Source organism: Sus scrofa, chromosome 2 (genome assembly GCF_000003025.6).
Source record: "Sus scrofa isolate TJ Tabasco breed Duroc chromosome 2, Sscrofa11.1, whole genome shotgun sequence".
Lineage (NCBI taxonomy): Eukaryota > Metazoa > Chordata > Mammalia > Artiodactyla > Suidae > Sus > Sus scrofa.
In genome coordinates, this window is record NC_010444.4 from 113895889 (window position 1) to 113919672 (window position 23784).

Here is a 23784-nt window from a genome sequence, read left to right on the forward strand (position 1 = left end):
CAGCGTTGCCATGAGCTGTGGTGTAGGTTGCAGATGTGGCTCGGATCCTGTGTTGCTGTGGCTCTGGCGTAGGCCGGCAGCTACAGCTCCCATTGGACCCCTAGCCTGGGAACCCCCATATACCATGGGAGCAGCCCTAGAAAAGGCAAAAAGACAAAAAAAAAATAAAAAATAAAATAAAAATAAATAAAAAAGTAGGAGACTAAATATACTTTTCCAAAAAATGTTTCTTATGAAAATTAAAATTGGTTAATTATATGAAGTTGCATTTTTAGAGAACATGCTGTGCTTCAAAATCTATACTAGAAACTTTAAAAATATGCATCATAGTTATAAGGAACCCTTTAAGTTAGGTATTAAATTAATTTCCATTTTTATTAGGAAGAATGGAAGTTTAGAAAAGCTCAGTAAATATTGAACCTGAAGATGTCTGGTTCTGGACCTGGTATCTGTTATATCAGAGCAAGATGCTTTATAAAATACAATAGAGATGTAGAGTTGTAAATACCAATAATTCTCTGACTTTGATTTGGTAAGGTAAAGTAATTAGCTTGATGATAAAATTTTTCATGAAAGGAGTCTGCTCTGTGCTAATTATACACACAGAGAATTAAAACTTGCTTCACTGCAGTAGTGGTTCATATATTGGTTTAGCCCATACAGTGGGTGAAAGTTGTAAATTGTGCTGTTCCCACCTTGAGGTAGCTCTTTGGTTTCACTTTATAGATAATTCAGAATGGTAGGGATCAGGAGAGTCTTGGGAGTTATGAGGGAATTGCAGAAAAACCTTAATGTGCGAACTTCTAACGAGAAAAGAGGACATAGAGAACTGAGTTGAGCACATACTCTGTACAAGACACTGTGCTAAGTATAAGGCATGTGCTGTGAAGAGTAAGCCGTGCGGTCTCTGCATCTTACAGTTTGGTGGGACTGTGTATTTATTTCAGGATGGAGTGGAGGATATGGTACAGTGAGAAAAATTGAGAACAAACTAGGGAAAGAAACAGTCATAGTCAAAGAGAGGAAAGAAGAAGAGAGAGGGTTGGAGGAAAAAGTTGCGTGTCTCTTCTACTAGCCTGTAAGTTTCCTGAAGCCAAACGTCTTAATTGTTGTACTCCTAGTGTCTCTCAGAATGCTTGACACAAGGTATGTGCTTAGTGAGCACCTGTTTGAATGAATGAAGAACTGAGAAGGGAGATGAATGGAAAATTGAGCAGGAAGAGAAGAGCATAGAGAAAGGCAAGGAGAGAGAAGTTAAAGACCGAACAGAGGAGAGGAAAATGACAGAGGGAAAGAACTTTCTATCAAATTCATCTTTGATGCAACATGGCCAAGGCAGTGGCAAGAAGCTGGTCTTGATTATCTCTAGTTGGAATTGGGACAGGTATAGAAGTAGGGTCCTGTGTTCCAGATTCATGAGGATTAAATAAGATCATATATAGGGCAGAGTTTTATAAAGAGCAAAGCATTATGTGTGAGTGTTATTTACTTATATATTTATAGTCATTAATAAGTAACTTGAAACTAGAAGTTGCAAGGTAACTTTCCTGAGAATGACCTCTAATTTTATTACGGTAATGCATTCTGTATCTAGTAGTCAAATAGGAACTTTCCACACAATTGAATTTTCTAGATAACCAAAGCTTATAGTTCCATCAAATTCAACACAGTAATCTTATTAGATTTGATATATGCTTCCTAAATAAATGTATATTCTTAAATAAAAATACTTATCTTAATTTAACCTTTCCCTGTGATTCTGGATCATTATTATAAGCATCACTGACTGTGTTTTGCTGTAATAGCATAATGCTCTCATAAACCTGCTGAGATTTATTATTTGCTTACCTTTGAGCATAGATGAAATAATCTGGATTTCTATTTTTTTTTTGAGGTCTTCTGATTACATATCATAGTTTTTCTGCCTCTTCCATCTCTATTATCTATTATTCAATAATTTAAAAATCAAATTCATTTTTGTTATGAGATTTAAATAATATGAATAAATTACAAGAGGCTTTTTTTGTCCTTGAATCATCCTCCATCCCAATCCCACACTCCTCAGAATGATGATACAAGTTGATTTTGTAGTAATCTGGTTCTTTTCCACACATACAAATATATGTAGTGTTTAAGTTTGCTCTGGCTGCTGTAGTAAAATACCATAAATGGGTGGATTAAACAGTGGCAGTGTATTGATCACAGTTCCAGATGTTAGAAGTTAGATGTCAAGGTATTGGCCTAGTGGGGTCCTGGTGAGACTCTTTCTGGCTTGTAGATTGCTGCCTTCTTGTGCATGCGTATAAATCTCTTTGTCTACAACTTGGAGAGAGAGAGCGTGAACATGAGCAACTCTGGTGCTTCCACTTTCATGAACTCATCTAGTCCTAATTACCTCCTAAAGGCCCCATCTCCAGATACCACCACATTGGGGGTTAGGATTTCAGCATAGGAATTTTGAGGGACTACAATTCTGTCAGTAGCACATATACACATGCATTTATTTCGATATAAATGGAACCATGCTATGTATATTTTTTCTGCATCATGCCTTTTAATTTAAAACTCTTTCTAGGAAGAATGTTTTATGTGTGCATCTCATTCTTTTTAGTGACTACATGTTATTCTGTATCTTAAATGGATTAAAATATATTTAGTTATTCCCCTGCTGATGAACACTTAAATGTTTTCTAGCTTTTTGTTTTCTAAACAGTGTTGCAGCAAACATCCTGATATGAACTAATTGTGTGCACATTGTATTTTGGTAAGACAGATTTTTAGATAGTGAAAAATATTCTAATTTGGAGTTTGAGAGACAATTTCAAGTTGACCTCTAAAAAATTTGTGCCAGTTTTGTCATTTCAGCAGGGTGTGTGTCTTTCTTCCTTTTTTTCTTCCCCCCTTCTGCAGGCATCATGTTTTTCATGCTTGTCAGTTTTAGTAGGTGAAAAATAACTTAGTGTTTATGTTATCTGCAGATATTTTAATTGTGGGTTAGGTTGCAGATATTTCCATGTGCTTAATGGTCATGTGAATTTTCCTTAATGAACTTCCAGTTCTGTTCTTTGTCCATTTTCATATTAGGTTGTCTTTTTTCTAAGAGTTTTTCTACATGGGCTTTTGTTTATAATTTCCATTGCAAGTGTTTCCTCAAAGTTTGACTTTTACTTTTGACTTTGTCATCTCTTTATAAATAAAATTAATTTGTCATATACTTGGGTTATTTAAAATTTTCTTTTGTATATTTTTGGGTTGCATGTTTTACTTTGAAAGGCTGACCATAAACATTTTAAAGTGACATGATAGCTGTGTGTTTTTGTGGTAGAAATATTTTTATTCAGGACTAAATGCATTTTGTTTAACCAAAATTGTCTGGTCTTGGGTATATATTAATTTTGTGTATTTAATTATCTTCAAATCTATACAGAAAATATACCTAAAGCATTATTATGATATGTTAAAATAGAAATAGCTTATGTCAATTTAAATTGCCATGCGACTAAGCATTACTTTCTTTTCTTTAAAATAAGGTTATCTCATGCGTTGTTGTAAGGATTAAATGATATAACTCATGCAGATAATACTAGATGGCATTTACTCAAATGCCTACTTAGAACCAGTCGTTGTTTATATATTAGTGTGTTTGATCATCCAAACAATACACTGAAGCAAGGATTGCTGTATCCAAAATACAAATGAGAAAATAGATTAACAAGCTTAAGCAAATTGCCCGCATCTCAGATTAAAAAGTAGCAAAGCCAGAATGTAAATACATGTTAGTCTGAAAACAAAAACTATGGTTATTTTACTCTGTATTCTTCCTGGGAGGTGAAAGGTATTTTTCACTTTTGTGCTCTCCTCTTTCTTCATTTTCTGTTTCTGTTTTTCTCTTTTTATTTGATGAAGTGAGACTCTCTAAAACATACTACCCAAGAGTACTCACTGTGATTACTGAAATGTTCTTTTCTGAACTGTCCAAGAGATAGCCATTAGCCACCCATGTCTGTTCAGCACTTGAAATGTGGTTAATTCAACTGAGGAACTAAAATTTTACTCTTATTGAATTTAAACTCAATTATAGTGCTTACTGTTTTGGACATCGCAGCTTTAGTTGTATGAATGCTTTTTTTGTGTGTATGTGAAATGAGTGTAATTAATGTATTTATTGATAATGAGGAAACTGTTCATTCTAGGTTGAAAACTTTAGCAGAAGAACTTATGCAGACACAGCAGATGCTTTTAAATAAGGAAGAAGCTGTGCTGGAGCTAGAGAAGAGAATTGAGGAATCTTCTAAGACCTATGAAAAGAAGTCTGAGTGAGTAAAACAAAACTAATTTGATGGAAGAAAGTTTAATTGATGTAATGTCAGAGAAAAACTTCAAATACATGGTGTTATGAACCTGAAATTTCTAGAAGCTGAAATTTCATTTTCTTTCTTTTTTTTTTCCCTTTCTTTTCTTTTTTGCTTTTTAGGGCCGCACTTGCAGCATATGGAGGTTTCCAGGCTAGGGGTCAAATTGGAGCTGCAGTTGCCAGCCTGCGCCACAACCACAGCAACGCAGGATCCAGGCCATGTCTGTGACCTACACCACAGCTCACCTCAACGTTGGATCCTTAACCCACTGAGTGAGGCCAGGGATCAAACCTGTGTCCTCATGGATGTTAGTCAGATTCATTAACTGCTGAGTCACGACAGGAACTCCTGAAATTTCAAGTATAAAAATATGTATAGTTGAGTTACTTTCTAGGATTCTTGAAGAGCGATTTTATGTTTTTATTTTATCAGTATAACATACTGATCATATGTCTCAGTGCGTTAACAGTTTGAACTATTTTCCAAAAACCCTTTTAAAAGCTATTTTTACTTTCCCTCATCATTGTCCACCAGATTCCCTGTGAATTCCTCGTTATGAAAATGACAGGCCAGTGTTATCTAGAAACTGGCTTCTACTGTTTTAGATGAAAGCAAACCAACTTATTAGAAGACAGCAGTCTGCTTTACCTGTAAAAATCTTTCTGAAATTTGCTGTGATATTTTTGTCTTACTATTGTTTTTCTCATTTTCTGAATCTGTAAACATTTTCATGGATCCTCTGATTTTATTTATTGTTTTGGAATACTCTTGTTCTTACTGATTTTTTTATTTCAAATATTTGAGATTTAATATGTTGGGGTAACTAAGGAGTGTTTGATACGGGTTATAGATACAGAGGAAACGGCAGTGGTTTTAGTTACAGAGTTTTTTGGTTTAGGTTTTTATTTTTTCTATTATAGTTGATTTACATTGTTCTGTCAATTTCTGCTATACAGCAAAGTGACCCAGTCACATGTGTATATACACACACCCACATTCTTTTTCTCACATTATCCTCCACCATATTCCATCACATTGACCATATAGAGTTCTCTGTGTTATACAGCAGGATCTCGTTGCTTATCCACTCCAAGTGCAATAGTTTGCATGTGCTAACCCCAAACTCCCAGTCCATCCCACTCTCTTTACTGGTTTTAATAATTATGTATTCTACCATTTTAAAGTTTACCTTTTGATCTAAAATTATAATTTCTAATCTGACTTTGGTCATTGTTTGCATCTCCAATGAGGTTGGTACAGTTTCTCTAATCCTTGCTTAGAACGTATACATTTCTTGCTCTCATGCTTTCACGGTTGGCTTGATTTGTGAAGGCTTTCAAGAAAATTATGATGTGTAGGATTTCTATGGTCAATACTTACTCTTACTTTGTACACACCTTGCCAATATTTTTCTACTTCTCTCAAATCTCCAGTCCCATTTTATCTCCCATCATAGTCAGTAGATAGATCTCTTTTACATTATAGAAAAAATTAGAATCATCAGGTGGCAAATGCCTAATTTTTTGTAATGAGGTATCTAAATTCATCACATTTGTACCAGTTCTCCTTCCTTACTCATAGAGGATCTGTTCCTTTTCCTATTTCTTTTTTTTTTAATTTTTTTATTTTCCCACTGTACAGCAAGGGGGTCAGGTTATCCTTACATGTATACATTACAATTACATTTTTTCCCCAGCCTTTCTTCTGTTGCAACATGAGTATCTAGACAAAGTTCTCAATGCTATTCAGCAGGATCTCCTTGTAAATCTATTCTAAGTTGTGTCTGATAAGCCCAAGCTCCCGATCCCTCCCACTCCCTCCCCCTCCCATCAGGCAACCACAAGTCTCTTCTCCAAGTCCATGATTTTCTTTTCTGAGGAGATGTTCATTTGTGCTGGATATTAGATTCCAGTTATAAGTGATATCCTATGGTATTTGTCTTTGTCTTTCTGGCTCATTTCACTCAGGATGAGATTCTCTAGTTCCATCCATGTTGCTGCAAATGGCATTATGTCATTCTTTTTTATGGCTGAGTAGTATTCCATTGTGTATATATATCACCTCTTCCGAATCCAATCATCTGTCGATGGACATTTGGGTTGTTTCCATGTCCTGGCTATTGTGAATAGTGGTGCAATGAACATGCGGGTGCACGTGTCTCTTTTAAGTAGAGCTTTGTCTGGATAGATGCCCAAGAGTGGGATTGCGGGGTCATATGGAAGTTCTATGTATAGATTTCGAAGGTATCTCCAAACTGTTCTCCATAGTGGCTGTACCAGTTGACATTCCCACCAGCAGTGCAGGAGGGTTCCCTTTTCTCCACACCCCCTCCAGCACTTGTTATTTGTGGATTTATTAATGGTGGCCATTCTGACTGGTGTGAGGTGATATCTCATGGTAGTTTTGATTTGCGTTTCTCTTATAATCAGCGATGTTGAGCATTTTCCTTTTCCTATTTTTTGTGCTTATTTTATTTTTTATTTTTGTATCCTGTCATCTCTTGCTTTCCTAGAAATTTTACAGTATTTCGTATATTATGTTCATCATTTTTTATGGCCTGGGTTATGTGCTTACTTTTTATTTTTGTATTTTTTGACTGTATCTGCAGTAAGTGGAAGTTTCTGGGTTACGGACTGAACTCGCACTGCAGCAGTAACCCAGGTCTTTGCAACAGGAATGCCAGATCCTTGGCCTGTTACATTGCAAGAGAACTCCTGTGCTTACTTTTTAAATATTCTTAAATCTTGACTCCTAAAAATAATCTCTACCTCTCTGTCCACCCTGGATAATCCTTCTTTAATCTCTGTATTCTCCCTCAACTACCTGTCTTTGCCTTCTCTTTTCTTAGTCAAACCTCTTATAAGAGTGATAATGCTCACTCATTTCCTCAACTTTCACTTAGTACTCAGCCCACAGATACCTGGCTTGTCCCCCATCTTTGTTGAAATAGGTATCCATAAGATCATCAGTGACCTCTGCAGTGCTAAATTTAACAACTATCTTACTTGACCTTCTCACAGTCGACTTTATGTTCTTTTTTCCCTTGGCCTTCGGGACCCATGATGCCAGATCTTACTCCCCTCTTTTTGGCCACTCTTTCTTTATTAACTCATTCTCCCAGTTATTCAAAGGCATGGCTCAAGGCTATGTTACTCTCCTCCCTGCACTCTGTTCCTAGGCGATCCCTTGAAGATCACCCATGTTTATTCTCTTTCTAACATTTCTTCTTTGAACTCTCTGGCCATGTGATTAATTGCCTACATGACATGCCTCCTTGGATGACTTGGAAGTACCCTAAATTTCTGATGTTGAAAAAGCTGAATTAAAAATCTTAATATGGAGTTCCTGTTGTGGTGCAGCGGTAATGAATACAACTAGGAACCATGAGGTAGTGGGTTCGATTCCTGGCCTTGCTCAGTGGGTTAAGGATCTGGCTTTGCCATGAGCTGTGGTGTAGGTCACAGATGCAGGTCTGAACCTACGTTGCTGTGGCTGTGGTGTAGAATGGCAGCTGCAGCTTCAATTTGACCCCTAGCCAGGGAACTTCCATATGCTGTGGGTGCGGCCCTAAAAAGTAAAACAAACAAACAAACAAAACCTAATGTAACCCAACCCAACCTAGTTCACTCTCAGTATTTTTTTTTTTTTTTAATTTCAGTGAATGGCAACCTCATCTATTCTATTATATAACTCAATATTAGTAGCTTAACTCACCCACTTATATACTGTGGCTCTTCAGTATCACATTGAAATTGATGAGCTTTTTAAAGGTAAGAACAGGACAATTTGAGTTACTCTGGACACCACTTTAATAAATCTGAAAATTTTCTGTATTGCATCAACAGAAGATTCTATTTGGACTATAAAAATAAAATTTGTTGTCCATTGCACATATAAGATTTAAAAAAATGATATTTTGCCTTTCTGTATTTGCAAATGAATCTTCACATATTTACAGATGACCAAGTAGTTCTACTTTTTACAGTCTTGTAAATGCACACATTGGAAATGACTCCTGTTTAAAAATTTAGTAGATATAAAGAAATACAAGAGAATAGCTGACCCTCTAAGCAGCATATTGGACTATGTGTTGTTGGAAGAGGGAATATTTAAGGGTTATTTTAACCTAGAAATTGTAAAATCCTTTGATTTTTGGGGGGTATATTTTCTTGACTCATATCTTTATCTCTTCATCTGCATAATCAGTGATCCACATTCCCCCACCTATTTATACTTATCAGAAGATGAGAATGGGAGTAGAGGAGGGGAGGCTTAAAAGGTAGTGGACACATGGGAAATAATATCTCTTGGGTTCGCACTGTTCTACATATTATGCGAGATGTTTTATGTATATTAATTTCACTGAAAATTATCTTCACTATGCTTTCCATATAATTACTTGGATTTTTACTTTTAGGACTTAGAGAATTTAGATAGCTTACTTATGTAGTAAGTGATAGAAAATGCGTGAGTTCCTGACTCCAAAGCATCTGTCTGTTTGATCATAGCAATTTATTTTATGATTTTAATAATATTTTTAGGAGACTACATGAGAAGGGATAAGTACCTCAAGCAATTCAGGGAATGAGTCCTGTTTAACCCAAGTTCTATTAGCCTTCTGTGACCATGGAGGTATTATTGTTAATTTCAGGGTATAATCTTTAAAATGTTAAGTATATTTATATAACTAAGCAGTCATTATGAAATCTCATTAGAGATTGGTAGAGTTAAAGTTTGTCTTTGAATTAGATGTTAAAATATTTTGCTAAACAAATAGTCTGAAAGGGATTCTAGGGTAAGTGTTTGCATTTCATTTTCTTCATATTTTTGAAGTATTTCCCATTTTTATGTGTATATGTATATATGTCTACATATATTTAGATATGCTTATGTAATTTAAAGCAATTTTTTTGTCTTTTTAGGGCTGCACCCACAGCATATGGAGGATCCCAGGCTAGGGGTCGAGTCAGAGCTGTAGCTGCACGCCTATGCCATAGCCACAGCAGCGAGGGATCTGAGCCGCATCTGCCACATACACCATAGCTCATGGCAATGCTGGATCCTTAACCCACTGCCAAAGGCCAGGGATCGAACCCGCATCCTCATAGATACTAGTCAGGTTCGTTAACTGCTGAGCCATGATGGGAACTCCTAAAGCAATTTTTATCTAGTTTTAAAAACAGATTTATTTTTCTTCTATAGACTTTGTTATATTCATATATCATGGTAGTTAAATGTAATAAAAACAATAAAACAAAATTACATTTTATCAAATACTAAAAAATCCTATGTTAGATATTTACTTTTTACCAAAGTAGTAGAATTACATGAATTTTTTTACTTAGCAGAAATAGCATTTTTGTTCCCATAAAATATATAAGCGTCAAATGTTAAAACTTTTAAATGTGAATTTAACATAAATTTCTCCAAAACATCTTGTAATAACACCGAAAAATTTAAGCCACATGAGAAATCATTTGATAGTTTTGATGTCTATAATTTAATAAAATAAAGTGAAAAATGAACTTAAAGAATGGTTTTTATGTGACATTAAATTCAGAAACATGGAGTTTTAGGAGTTACTGTTGTGGCTCAGTGGATTACAAACCTGACCAGTATCCATGACAATGCAAGTTCTATCCCTGGCCTTGCTTGGTGGGTTATGGATCCAGTGTTGCCGTGAGCTGCAGTGTAGGTCACAGATGTGGTTCAGATCTGGCATTTGTGGCTGTGGCATAGGCCAGCGGCTGCAGCTCCAATTCACCCCCTAGCCTGAGAACTTCTATGTGCTGCAGCTCTGGCCCTAAAAAAAGAAAAGAAAAGAAACACAGAATTTTAACTTATATAAATAATGCAGGTCTCAGGTGAAGTCTAGCTATTGCAAAATTTTATTTAAAAAATAAAAAAAGGAATAAACCCAATCATTTGAAATGGTTTCATTTTAATACAACACAAGTGTCACTCTGGTATACATATCTTTACTCCTTACTTCCAAAGCATATTTATTCAAGTGAAAGTAATATCAATCTTCTCCAGATTTATGATCCTTGACTACTATATGAGAAAATAGTTTGTGGGAAAATATACCAAGCATATGTCATTTATGACTCATTGGCATATAGAGCTGGTAATGTTATTATTGGTTTTAATGCTTAGTTTGGCTTCCCAAAAGTGAATGATTATTCAAGTTTGTATTGTTCTGTACCATTATTACCCAGTACTTAAAAATACTTTATACATAATAAAATCATAACCGTTATAGCCATACAGAAACTTAAGACATCATTTGATTCAACTTCTGGGTCTTTCAAATTATGTAATATCTCAGGGCCAGGTATTTTAAGAGACTTGCAAAGATTCAAATCTAGCTTATAATGAAGGTAATACTTGAATTATCTGGAGTATTGTTCTGGTTTGCAAATTCAGGGACCTTTCATATTTGTCTCAGAATTTTTAGATTACATATGTTTTAAAATGTGCTGTGTAAATAGGGAGTTCATTAAACAATACTTATCGCATATCCACCAGGTGCTGTGAATACAGTGAAAGGTAAGACATTTATGGTTATAGGTCTCCTGAAGCTTACTTTTTTGTAGAGCAGACTAATGTAAAATAGGAATTAAAAATTGCGATAATTGCTATGAAACGCAGAGTTCAGATAGAAGAGTAACAGAGGAGCACCCACTTAAGGTAGGTAGTTGGGGATCTTCTAGGAAATGGCATTTTGCTGAGGCTTGAAAGACAGAAGGTGCCCTCCATATGAAGAATACATGGAAAGAGTAGTCAGAGGGAGTAAGTGGTACATGTGAAAATCCGAATCCCTTCCACATTTTAAATTTATTTGTGGCTACCTGTGCATCTGGTATTATACAACCATGCATTTTCTTCATGTTGAAATAAATATAGCTAGCTTGTTCAGTGGTGTTATAAATATATAAAATAATTTTATAGCATGTTATATAGTGATCACAGAAATACTTTTAAAAAAGTAATTATTGAACAAAATCATGATAGTAATGTATTTGAAATGATCATTATACAGAGAGCTCAGTGAGATTAATTGGATGAACCTAATGTTGCTCATTGTTTTCGCGATCAGATAGATTGACTAAAAAAGTTGGGCCAAGAGCTATGCAGTAGGGCATATACCTCCCTCAAATCTCATTGTTTAAAAAAACAACAACACTAAACTAAAAGCCATTAATTTAATTTTGTCTTTTAGGGCCACACCCATGGCAGATGGCAGTTCCCAGGTTAGGGGCTAAATCAGAGCTGCAGCTGCCATTCTACACCACAGCCACAGCAACGCAGGATCAGAGCCTTGTCTGTGACCTAGGCCACAGCTCACAGCAATGCCTCATCCTTAACCCACTGAGCGAGGCCGGGGATTGAGCCTGAATCCTCATGATACTAGCTGGGTTTGTTAACTGCTGAGCCACAATGAGAACTCCATGAAATTTATTTTTTTACTTTATTCTTGGTGTTAGAATAGCGTCTCATAAAGTCTAATTGATTGCTAATGTGACATAATAGATATTTAGAACTCCCAAGGAAGAATAAAAAAGGACCTGTTTCCAAAACAGATTGTATAGGAATGTAAGGCTTACGAGGTAATGAAAACTTCATGTTACCACAGGATGTATGATGCAACAGCAGTGACACATGTTTTTAAATTATATTTTTAAATTTTGAAATAATTATAATTAGCATGTAGTTGGAAGAATTAATACAGAGAGATCCCCTAAATCCTATACTCAGGTCTCCCTAATGGTAGGAGTTGTAAAACTATAATATAACATCATAATCTAGATAATAACATTGATAAAGTCATGATACGGAACATTTTCATCACAGCAAGATCCTCATTTTGCACTTTTATAGCTGCACTACCTTCTATCTCCTACCCCTCCTAAATCCCAGCAACAATTAATGTTTTCCATTTCTATAGTTTTGTCTTCAAGAATGTTAGGTAAATAGAGTCACACCGTATATAATCTTTTGAGATTGTCTTTTTATACTTACGATAGTTCTCTGGAAATTCATGCAGATATTTGACTCCTTTTTACTCTTAAGTAGTGTTCCATGATAGGTATATTAGTTTCCTAGGACTGCCATAATGAAGTACCACAACCTGGGCAGATTAAACAAAGACATACATTTATTTTCTCACAGTTCTGAAGGCCAAAAGTCTGAAGTAAAGTGTTGGCAGGCTGGTTTCTTCTGGGCTTTGAGTGAGATCTCTTCCATGCCTCTGTACTAGCTTTTGCTGGTGGCCTGCAGTTCTAGGCATTCCTTGGTTTGTAGGAGCATCTCTCCAATCTCTGCCTCCATCTTCATATAGTGTTCTGCCTGTATGTCTCTTCTCTGTATCCAGATTTTTTTTCTTCTTAAAAGGGCACTAGTTATATGTATTAAGGGTCCACCCACTCCAGTATGACCTCATCTTAACTAATCATATCTGCAGCAACCCTGCTGCCAAATAAGATCACATTCTGGGGTTCTTGGGGTAAGGATTTGGATAGGTCTTTTTGGAGGACACCATTCAACTCATGACAGTATAGCTATACCATACTTTGATCATTCCTCCTTTGGTATAGCTATACCAAACCAGAAGGGTATCTGGCTTGTTTCCAGCTTTTGGCTGTCGCAAATAAAGATGCTTCAAACATTCATGTAGAGGTTTTTTGTGTGAACATAACTTTTAATTTCTCAGAGATACATATCCAGGAGTATAATTACTAGTGTTATAGTAATTGCATTTTTAGTTTTTAAAGAGTGACTGTACCATCATACATCCCCACCAGCAATGAGTGAGTGATCACTTTCTCCTCATCCTCACCAGCATTTGGTATTGTCACTATTTTTTATTTGAATTGTTCTAATAGATGCATAGTGATATATCATTTTTAAAAATTAATGCTTAATTTTTAGAGGAGTTTAAGTTTTACATCAAAATTGTGGGGAAGGTACAGAGATTTCCTGTATACCTCTGCTCCTACAGATTCCATAGTTTCCCCCATTATCAACATCACTTATTACATTTATTACAATTGATGAATCTCCTAGGTCCAAGGTTTACTTTAGGTTTTACTCTGGTATTGAATATTTTATGGGTTTGAATAAATATATAATGACCTGTATCTGTCGTTATGGTTTCATATAGAGTATTTTTCACTAAAATCTTCCATGCTTCACACATTCATCTCTCCCTTCATCCCCAGCTGCTGGCAGCCAATGACCTTTTTATTATCTCCATAGAGTTTTTCCTTAATACAGAATGTCACATAGTTAGAATCACATTATATAGCCTTTTCAAATTGGCTTCTTTCACTTAGTAATGTACATGTAGGTTTCCTCCATGTCTTTTTGTGGCCTGGTAGCTTATTTCTTTTGAGCAGTGAAAAATATTCCATTGTCTGGATGAACTGCAGTTTATTTGTCCATTCATCTGCTGAAGGACATACTGGTTACTTTCAAGTTTCGGCAGTTATGAATAAAGCTGCGGTAAACATCCCTGTTTGGGTTTTTATGTGGACATCAGTTTTCAGCTCCTTTGGGTAAATACCAAGAAGTGTGTCGCTGGATCATATGGTAAGAGTATGTTTAGTTTTGTAAGAAACTTCCAAACTGTTTTCCAGAGTGGCTGTACCATTTTGTATTTCTGCCAGCAATGAGTGGGAGTTCTTGTTGCTCTGCATCCTCACCAGCATTTGGTGTTTTGGAATATGGCCATTCTCATAAATGTATTATACTGTCATTTTTCTTTTAATTTGAAGTTCCCTGATCCATATGATGTGGGGCATTTTTTTTTTCATGTGCTTATTATTTGCCATCTCTGTATCTTCTTTGATGAGGTGTTTGTTAAGGTCTTTGACCCATTTTTAAATCAGGTTTTTTGTTGTTGTTGTTGTTATTGTTGACATTTAAGAGATTTTTGTATATTTTGGATAACAGTCCTTTATCAGATGTGTCTTTTGTAAATCTTTTCTCCTAGTCTATGGCTTATCTTCTTATTCTTTTGACATGGTGTTTTGCAGAGCAGAACTTTTTAATTTTGAGGAAATTCAGGTTATTAATTATTTATTTTATGGATTGTGTCTTTGGCGTTATAGCTAAAAAGTCATCACCATACCTGTGGTTGTCTAGATTTCCTCCATTGTTATCCTCTAGGAGTGTTATAGTTTGATGTTTTAAATGTATGTCTGTGATCTGTTTTGAGTTAGTTTTATGAATGGTGTAAAGTCAGTGTCTAGATTCATTTCTTTACACATGGATTCTTACGCCATTTATTGAAAATACTATCTTTTCTCCATTGTGTTGATCATTTTGAAAGATGCTATTTATTTTATTTAATTTAATTAATTTATTTTTTTGTCTTTTGAGGGCCACACTGATGGCATATGGAGGTTCCCAGGCTAGAGGTCTAATTGGAGCTATAGCCACCAACCTACACCACAGCTCACGGCAACGCCGGATCCTTAACCCACTGAGCGAGGTCAGGGATCGAACCTGCAACCTCATGGTTCCTAGTCGAATTCGTTTCCGCTGAACCGAGAGGGGAATTCCCGAAAGATGCTATTTATTATCCAGGGTAAAATAAAGGTGAAGTAATAGTAATACATAGAGAGTGTAAACACCATGTGAAATCGTGCTTAAAACTAGAGCTCTTTCTCTAAAGATATATATATATACATATATATATATATTATATATATAACTTAAGTCTTATATTTTAACTTTCTTTAAAATGGTTTAGTGTTCTTTGTTTAGTATTTAATGTTGCTAAAACAAATTTATTCACATCCTTATTTAACTCACATTTTTTCCTGGATCCATAGTGTTTCTAAATTTATTTAATTTTTTTTCTCTTAAGTCTGTGGTTTTAGTTGTTACTGGCTACTGCCCAACAGTACAGCTCTTCTAGTTCAGCATTTAAAATGAACCAGAAATGGGTATGATCTCCATTAGGATTTGTTTTGATTTCCTCTTCCTTTTGTAACAAGTTGCCAAAAACTTGTTAACTTAAAACAACACAGATTTATTCTCTTACACTTTGGAAATGAGATGTTGTGACTCTAATGGGCCTAAAGCCACTGTGTAGATAGGGATAATTTCTTCTGGAGGCTCTTGGAGAGAATCTGCTTTCTTGCTTTTTCCAGCTTCTAGACTCTGTCCTCATTTCTTGGCTTTTGGCCCCACATCACATTGCCTTTTCTTCTTTTTCCATAGTTGCATTGCATTGTCTGACATTGTCCCTCTTGCTTCCTTCTTATCAGATACTTATAATTAACTACACTAGGCTCACTTTGATAATCCATCTCATTGTCTTGAAATTAATCATACCTGAAAACTCCTATTTGTCATTTAACTCCAAATGTCATTTAACATTTGTTAGTCACATGTTCTGGGATAAGGATGTGGTCATCTTTGAAGGATTGTTATTCAGCCTATCATAGCTGATGATACAATAAAATATGTTTTTTACTTCTTTAAATGCATTTAAAATTTTTTCCAGGTATTCACTTAGTATTTACTTTTTGCACTATATTTGTCATTTCATTTTTATTTTTGAAAAGTGGATTTTCATTCTTTATTATTATTATTGCTTTTTTTTTTTTTCCACATTGGTCTTCATAAAGTTTGTTTGTAAAAGACTACTACTGGTAACAGTAATGGTTTTAGAGTATTATTATTTTCAGGTATACTTTCTTATTGGTTTTGTCCATGCATGTGAAATCATTCACCTTTTTTTTGGACTGACATTGCAGATATATTTGATTTTTTTTTTTTTTTTTTTTTTTTTTTTTTTTTTTTTTGCTGATTTACCTTTTGCATTTAAAATTGTTTCTTCTGCTGTTTTCGTTGTTGTGAGTCTTTTGGTAGCTAGGAAATGCAAAGAAAGAACCTTCAGGAAGCTTTGGGTTCCTTTGGGTGTAATCTTTACCAGCAACTGGTCCTTACTGATTTATGTTCACAAAAGTGATTGTTTCAAAGATCAGCTCTCTCTGTAGAGATTCATTGAAAAATAAAATTAAAACCAATTTGTTGTGAAAAAGCACTTAACACCTAGTAAACAAACCAACATGAATTTATCAGGAATTCTGTGTGGATTTAGAACACAGGTCACCAGAGTTCCTGTTGTGGTGCAGCGGAAATGAATCTGACTAGGAACTGTGAGGTCGTGGGTTCAATCCCTGGCCTCACTCAGTGGGTTAAAGATCTGGTGTTGCCGTGAGCTGTGGTGTAGGTCATAGACACGGCTTGGATCCTGCGTTGCTGTGGCTGTGGCGTAGGCTGGCAGCTATAGCTCCGATTTGACCCCTAGCCTGGGAATCTCCATATGCTGCAGGTGAGGCCCTAAAAAGCAAAACAAAACAAAACAAAACAAAACAAAAAAAACCCAAAACAAACAAACAAAAAAACACGCATCGAACACAGGTCACAGTTTGATGAATGATGACGATGTAAGTGACAATTGCTATTTACTGAATTATTACTTAATGGTAGGCATTGTGCTAATGATTTTTCAAATAGTATCTCACTGAACTGTCAAAACAAGCCTGAAAATAAGTATTATTGTTGTTATTATCAAATTTTCCACTGATAAAACTGAAGATGATGAGAAAAGCAAAGTGATTGTCATGAGGTCGAACCTGTGCTAATTCAGTATAATTACACCATGTCCACTATGCCATGTTGATTTTACTTGGAAAGTATTAATTAACGAGCTCTGACAGGATGGCGTATCCCTCTCCATTGCATTTGCCATGAACTCTACAGGTTAGAGTGGTTTGTCTGAATATTGCTAGGTCTCTTTTGTAAATAGAATTACTCGTTAGTTATATTTTCCCAAATTTCACTCAGTTATCTACCTGTGTTCTTTTTTTGTTAAGATACTCACCTGAAACTTGTCACAACATGACTGAGATTAACAGCTTTCTGTGTCGCATTCACTGAGGCTGCACTCTGATCAATTTGATTGGAATTTAGTTTTTAAAATATTGATCAGCAACATATTTATAAACAAATCTTAGTGTGTGTTTCTTTTGTCTATGATTACTTATTCAGCTTATATTGACCCTTAAAAGTTGTAATTTAAGAAGGTAACATCGGTGTTCCCATCTTGGCGCAGGGGAAATGAATCCGACTAGGGTTGCGGGTTCTATCTCTGGCCTCTCTCAGTGGGTTAAGGATCCGGCATTGCAGTGACCTGTGTTGTAGGTTGTAGATGCGGCTCGGATCTGGCATTGCTGTGGCTGTGGAATAGGGCAGCATATGCTGCAGGTGCGGCCCTAAAAATACCAAAAAAAAAAAAAAAAAAAAAAAAAAAAGAGAGAGAGAGAACATTTTCTGACCTTATTCTCCAGCTCTGAAGCTTTCCCTGATTTATAATCTATTGTCCCTTACATATTACTAACTTACTTTCCTCAGTGCATGGCATAGTTCTTTGAGATTTTAATATACTGTGTATGACAGAGTTTCCAGAGGTATTTCCCACCACCACTTGTTTTCTTGTGGCTTTAATGTAGGTGAATTAATTTGAACTTTTCATTAGGGGAAGCCTTCAGGGGCTAAAAAGTCACAATGGCCTATGTGGTTCTGGAAAGGATGGATGAGGAAGTCTACTGTCTTTATAATAGTGGTCTCAGAAAAATTTGGAGACTTATACTCATTCCCTCAGTCCTCATCAGAAAACCTTGCCCAACTCTAAACACACACCCCTCTCAGTATGCACATAGCTTGATTCCAAGCTGTCACTTTGATTTGATTTTTTTTTTTTTTTTTACTCTAGGCACAGATCTGACTTTAGCTGTGTTCCATTTGAGATCTGAAATAAATTAAGGTTCTACTTCAGCCATATTAATTCGTTTTAGGCTCTATACTTCTGGACCTAAATGCCTGTACTGCTTTAGCTGTAAAATAAAATGAATGCCATAGATCATAATATATTTGAATGCATCTTGAATTTGGTTTTTGCTTCCAAACATTTCCTTCCATTTAGTTAATGCTCACATTTAATAACTCCTGTGATGACTCAAAATCTGTTTAGTTTCATAAGTCTTATGATTCTGAAGGACTGACTCTTCTAAAGAGGAAAATGAAAGAAATTACGAGCATAATGTACAGATATTGTTCGCTTTGGAGTCTTCATTTCTTGAAGTTGAAATAATTTATATTAAATATGTTCTCTTTTAGTATTGTACTTCTGCTAAGCCAAAAACAGACACTCGAAGAGCTGAAACAGTCAGTCCAGCAGCTGAGGTGCACTGAGGCAAAGTTTACAGCACAGAAAGAATTGCTAGAGCAAAAAGTACAAGAAAATGATGGGAAGGAGCCACCTCCAGTAGTAAATTATGAAGAAGACGCACGATCAGTTACGTCTATGGTAAGCCAGAGGGTAATCAAATCAGAAACTTGAAAGAGTAGTATGTAGGTAATAAGTGATACAAAAATTAATTCTGGTTGCTATAACAAATTATTACTCTTGTTAATATGCAGGTCCTATTAAACTTGTTTGTAAATGCAAAATAGACTTGTCAGTCACCTCAGGTCACCTGGAGAGCACTTTCAGGAACCACCTGTAGAGTCAGAGGAAAAAGCTCTTCTCTTGCCTTCAAAACTGAAAACAGACTGCCATTGTTTTTATTCCTGGGAGACAGCAGGAAGGTAGGGTGTTATTCTTAAGCTAGAAATAAGAAATAAGGAGAAAGATACTAATTTTTTTTCTTATTAAGAGCAGTAGAATTTATCTGAGATGGATGATGTGTTTATTGTTTTTACAATATAAAAGATTGATTTTGTTTAAAAAAAGATTTTTCTTTATAAATATCTTTAAACTGCAATAAACACATTTAAATCTACCTCGTAGAAGTTCACCTTTATTTTATGTAGTTTTATTAACTATTTAAGAATGCCTAGTATAAATACTTTCTCTCTTCCCCTTCCTTCCTTCCTTCCTTCATCTTATGTTGGTGGTTTTCACCAAGGGGGAATTTTGCCCCAGGGAACATTAGGCAATGTCTCCGGACATTGTTTGATTTTCACAGCTGGTGGATGCTATTAGTTTCTCTTGGGTAGAGGCCATTGATTCTTCTAAATATCATATAGTACATATTACAGCCCCTCTCCTTAAATTCCCAATAAAAAAATTATTTAACCCAAAATATTAATGGTGCCAAGGTTGAAAAAGTCTGAGCAGTATCCTTGGCTTTTCGTATGGGTAACAGTATACAGTTCATAAATAGAACTGGTATAGTTCATGATACTTTAGGTGATATTTTAGTAATTTTTAGTTTATGTGGTTCTAAATAGTACAATTTGGTTGTTAAATGGATTCACATGTCTCCATAGGAAAAAATGACTGCATTCGAAATTTCCAATTTCCAATTGATCTGGAACTGAATATGAAGTCTTTAAATTTTTGTGGTTGTTGCTGTTTTTGTTACTAATTGAGCCATAGTGATCTATATATTACATTGTGAATTATCAGTTATAGTTCTTTGGTATCCTTTACTGTCCTACCAGATAATAATCTTCTTACCATGTAGACCTAGATTAATTTTATTGCTTTATGATTTTTTAAAAAATTATTAAAATTAGTTGATTTACAATGTTTAATTTCTTCTCTACAGCAAAGTGACTCAGTTAGTTATACATATGTATATTCTTTTTCATATTATTTTGCATTATGGTCTATCACAAGACTTTGAATATAGTTTCCTGTGCTATACAGTAGGACCTTATTGATTATCTTCCTATGTGTAATAATTTACATCTGATAATCCAAAACTCCCAGTCCTTCCCTCCCCCATATCCTTCCCTTGACAACCACAAGTCTGTTCTATCTATTAATCTGTTTTTGTTTTGTAGACTTGTTGATTTGTGTCACATTTAAGATTCCACATATACATGATATCATATGGTATTTGTCTTCTTTCTGACTTACTTTGCTTAGTGTGATAATCTCTGGGTCCATCCTTGTTGTTGTAAATGGCATTATTTCATTCTTTTTAATGGCTGAGTAATATGTACCGTATTTTCTTTATCTGTTCATCTGTCAATGGACGTTTAGGTTGTTTCCAGGTCTTGGCTATTGTTAATAGGGAACATTCGGTTGTATGCGTTTTTGTTTTTGTTTTTGTTTGTTTGTTTGTTTTGTCTTTTTTTGTCTTTTTAGGGCTGCAGCTGCAGCACATGGAGGTTCCCAGGCTAGGGGTCTAATCGGAGCTGTTGTTGCTGGCCTATACCAGAGCCACAGCAATGCCAGATCTGAGCCACATCTGTGACCTACACCACAGCTCCCAACAACATCAGATTCTTAACTCACTGAGTGAAGCCAGGGATTGAACCCATAACCTCATGGTCCCTAGTTGGATTAATTTCTGCTGTGCCACTACGAGAACTCCTATCCAGTTTATTTTAAATAATTGAAATGCCATTCTTCCTGTACATCTTATCTGTTCATTAAGGCAATGCCTTTAGTAAGTCTCTAAGAAACTTATAAAGGAATGCTATACCTAGTTTAATAAAGTAACATTTTATAAATGAAATACAGTATTCCCCAAAGTGATACCAATTAATGAGATTTACAGTGTGTTTTAGAAAACAAGTAGAAATATCTGCAATATGTAGCTCTTAAAACTTAATACTCCCACATATATCAGTGAAATTTTTGCATAATTCAATCTTTCAGTAAATAATTAGAATATTGCTTTTCAATTTATTCAACACAGTCAAAATATTAAAACTATAAATGATTTTTCCCCAAATGACTATTTAAATATTGTTTTATAAATAACATTACAAGAAAAGCTTGACTGTAACATAAGCAGCCCCACTGGTATTTTGTCTTTATAAATTCCATTCTCATACATGGTGTAAAATTTCAACAAGTGGAATTTAGTTGAATATTGGAAGAATTGGGAGAACTGAAAATTAAACTATGATATCATGGAAAGTAGTGACAACCTGACCTAAATATTATTTAAGAGTAAGTATTAACTATTCTACATGATCCTAATTAATGGCAGTGTTAACCCAAACACAGACTCTTCAGCGATGAATGCTTCTGTGGAAGAATGCCCTTAAAACTATACCACTGAGATGGGCCATGGATTTTGTGTTCTTATAAAAATTGCAAGGTGATTCAGGTGTGTAATCAGGGTTAGGATTGTAGTCAGGTTCTTAGATGTTTGTTTTTTATTTCAACTATGTAATTCAGTGAGAATTAAGGTCCATCTATTAATTTAGAACACCTACATGTGTCAAGGACATTTCTAGAGGCTTGTGACATATCAGTGAATAAAACTAATGAAAACATTTCTTTTAGAGGTTACATTCTGTGGTGAGTGGCAGTTCATAAGTAAATACATTATATATTATGTTAGAAGATGCTAAATGTCAGGGTGTGAAACAAAGCAAGTTCTAGAAGGTCAGAGGTTGGTAAACAATTTTAAATGCAAATAAAGATAAGCATCATTGAGAAAATAGCAGTTGAAAAAAGACTTGAAATGGGGAGCTATTAAGCCACTGAGTAGGGGGAAGACCATTCTAGTCAGAGGGTGCCCTTGTTGCAATGACTGTAAGACAGAGGCATGTCTCAAGTACAGTAAGGAGGCCTGAGTAGAGGGGAAGGTGAGAGGATAGTGAATGAGATTAGAGAAGTAGTAGAGAGCAGGTCTCAGGACCTGTAGAACATAATTAAAAGTTACAGCTTTTCTCTGATGAAATGGGAGGCCATTGGGTTGGAAGGCTACAAGAAGATTGACATGCTCTCACTTTTGATTCAAATGGATCACTGTGTTGAAAATACACTTAAGGTTAATAAGGATGGAAGAATGAGGTTGTTACCGTAATCCAGGTGATACAAGATGACAGTTTGAGCAAGGATGGTATCAGAAGTGTCTAGCTTCTGGATTTGTTTTGAAGGTTGAGCCTATGCGATTTCCTGTGGATTGAATGTGCGATATGAGTTAGAAGACAACGTTAGGGTTTTTAGCAAGAGCACTAGAGGAATAAAATTTGTTCCAAGTGACGGAGAAGACTAAACACAAAGCACTTTGATGAGGAAGAGCAAGACTTCAGTTTGTCTTTCCAGAAGAACCAGTCAGTGTAGAAATTTGAGTAGCCCAACTCCAGGTAGTCAGGACAGAAGTAATAAATTTGAGAGCTGTAGGCATCAAATAATATTTAAAATTCTTTGACTATAGGAGTTTCCATTGTGGCTCAGTGCGTTGAGAAACCGACTAGTATCCATGAGAACACAGGTTTGATTGCCGGCCTCGCTCAGTGGGTTAAGGATCTGGCGTTGCTGAGAGCTGTGGTGTAGGTTGCAGATGTGGCTCGGATCCCACATTGCTGTGGCTGTGGTGCAGGCTGGCAGCTACAGCTCTGATTTGACCCCTAGCCTGGAAACCTTCATACGCCACAGCTGTGGCCCTTAAAAAAAAAAAAAGGCAAAAAAAGATTATTTGACATGGGGAAGGTCACCAGGTGAAAGAGGATAGAGAAGAAAAGAGAAACAAGGACTGAACTCTGGGGCACTGCAAGTTAGTGGGGGGTCTGGGTGGGAGAATCATGGAGAGACTAAGAAGGAATGACCAGCGAGCTAGTAGAAAATCAAGAGTATTTGGTGGCCTTGAAGTATTCCAAGGAGAAACAAGTTCTAGAATTTGGGATATGCTGGGTTAAGGCAAAAGGAACGGTTGTATTGCTTGGTGAAATTTTGTAATCTTTTTGTAGCAAATGCCCAAGAGGAAAACTATAGTGCACAATGCAGTGTCTTTGGACATACGGGCCCAATCCCTTTTTAAAGAGTGTCCTAAAGGGACTACCAAGCAATGGAAACTGTATTTTGGGAAATAATGAATTGAAAGATGAATGCTTTCTTAACTAATTGAGTTACTGATAGATTAAATGTGTTACTAATTCTGAAGGCATTTTGAATTGTTTAAATGCTCTATAAACCCAAGAATTATTTTTTCTAATTTTTCAATTCTAGTTCTGCAGGGCAGAAGAATATGCTTCTTTCTGGAGCCAATTAGGAGGGTAAACTCCTTGTTGGCTGCCTTTGGATAAAGATAGAAATACCAGAATTTTCTAGTCCCCAAGTGAACATTGCCTGACTTTTTTCCATCTCTCTCACCCTTTCCCTGTCTCTCCATTCAAAAACATCACATATTTGTTTTTAGCTGTCTAGTTGTAAAAACATAGTAAGTTTTCAACCAGTATCTGTTGAATTGAGGAATTGGATTTCCTCTTAATTCAAGAATTATCTAGTTATATCATTTGTAACAGCTTGTGGTTTAGGTCACATATATTAAGTTTTTGTTAAAAGAATCTCCCTTATATGTCAGATATATCTAGAATTGATGGCACCATTGAATGTGTTACTGCTTTTTAAATATGTTTAGCTCTCCTATAGGATAAT

At 35.5% G+C, this 23784-nt stretch overlaps 1 protein-coding gene across 8 annotated transcripts in view; it reads left to right on the forward strand.

The window, feature by feature from the left end:
• Nucleotides 1-23784, forward strand: part of FER (FER tyrosine kinase) — a 433188-nt gene that overhangs the window by 121769 nt on the left and 287635 nt on the right. For 7 of the 8 annotated variants that reach the window (XR_002341846.1, XM_005661571.3, XM_021084609.1 and 4 more), the window contains 2 exons: nt 4194-4316; nt 18552-18741. Coding sequence is in view for 7 of the 8 variants with exons in the window: in XM_005661571.3 (XP_005661628.3) it covers nt 4194-4316; nt 18552-18741 (313 nt within the window). In the remaining variant the exon portion in view is untranslated. Of the gene's footprint in view, nt 1-4193; nt 4317-18551; nt 18742-18854; nt 19024-23784 lie in introns of those variants that run through there. The other variant, XM_021084610.1, reaches the window with a different exon arrangement.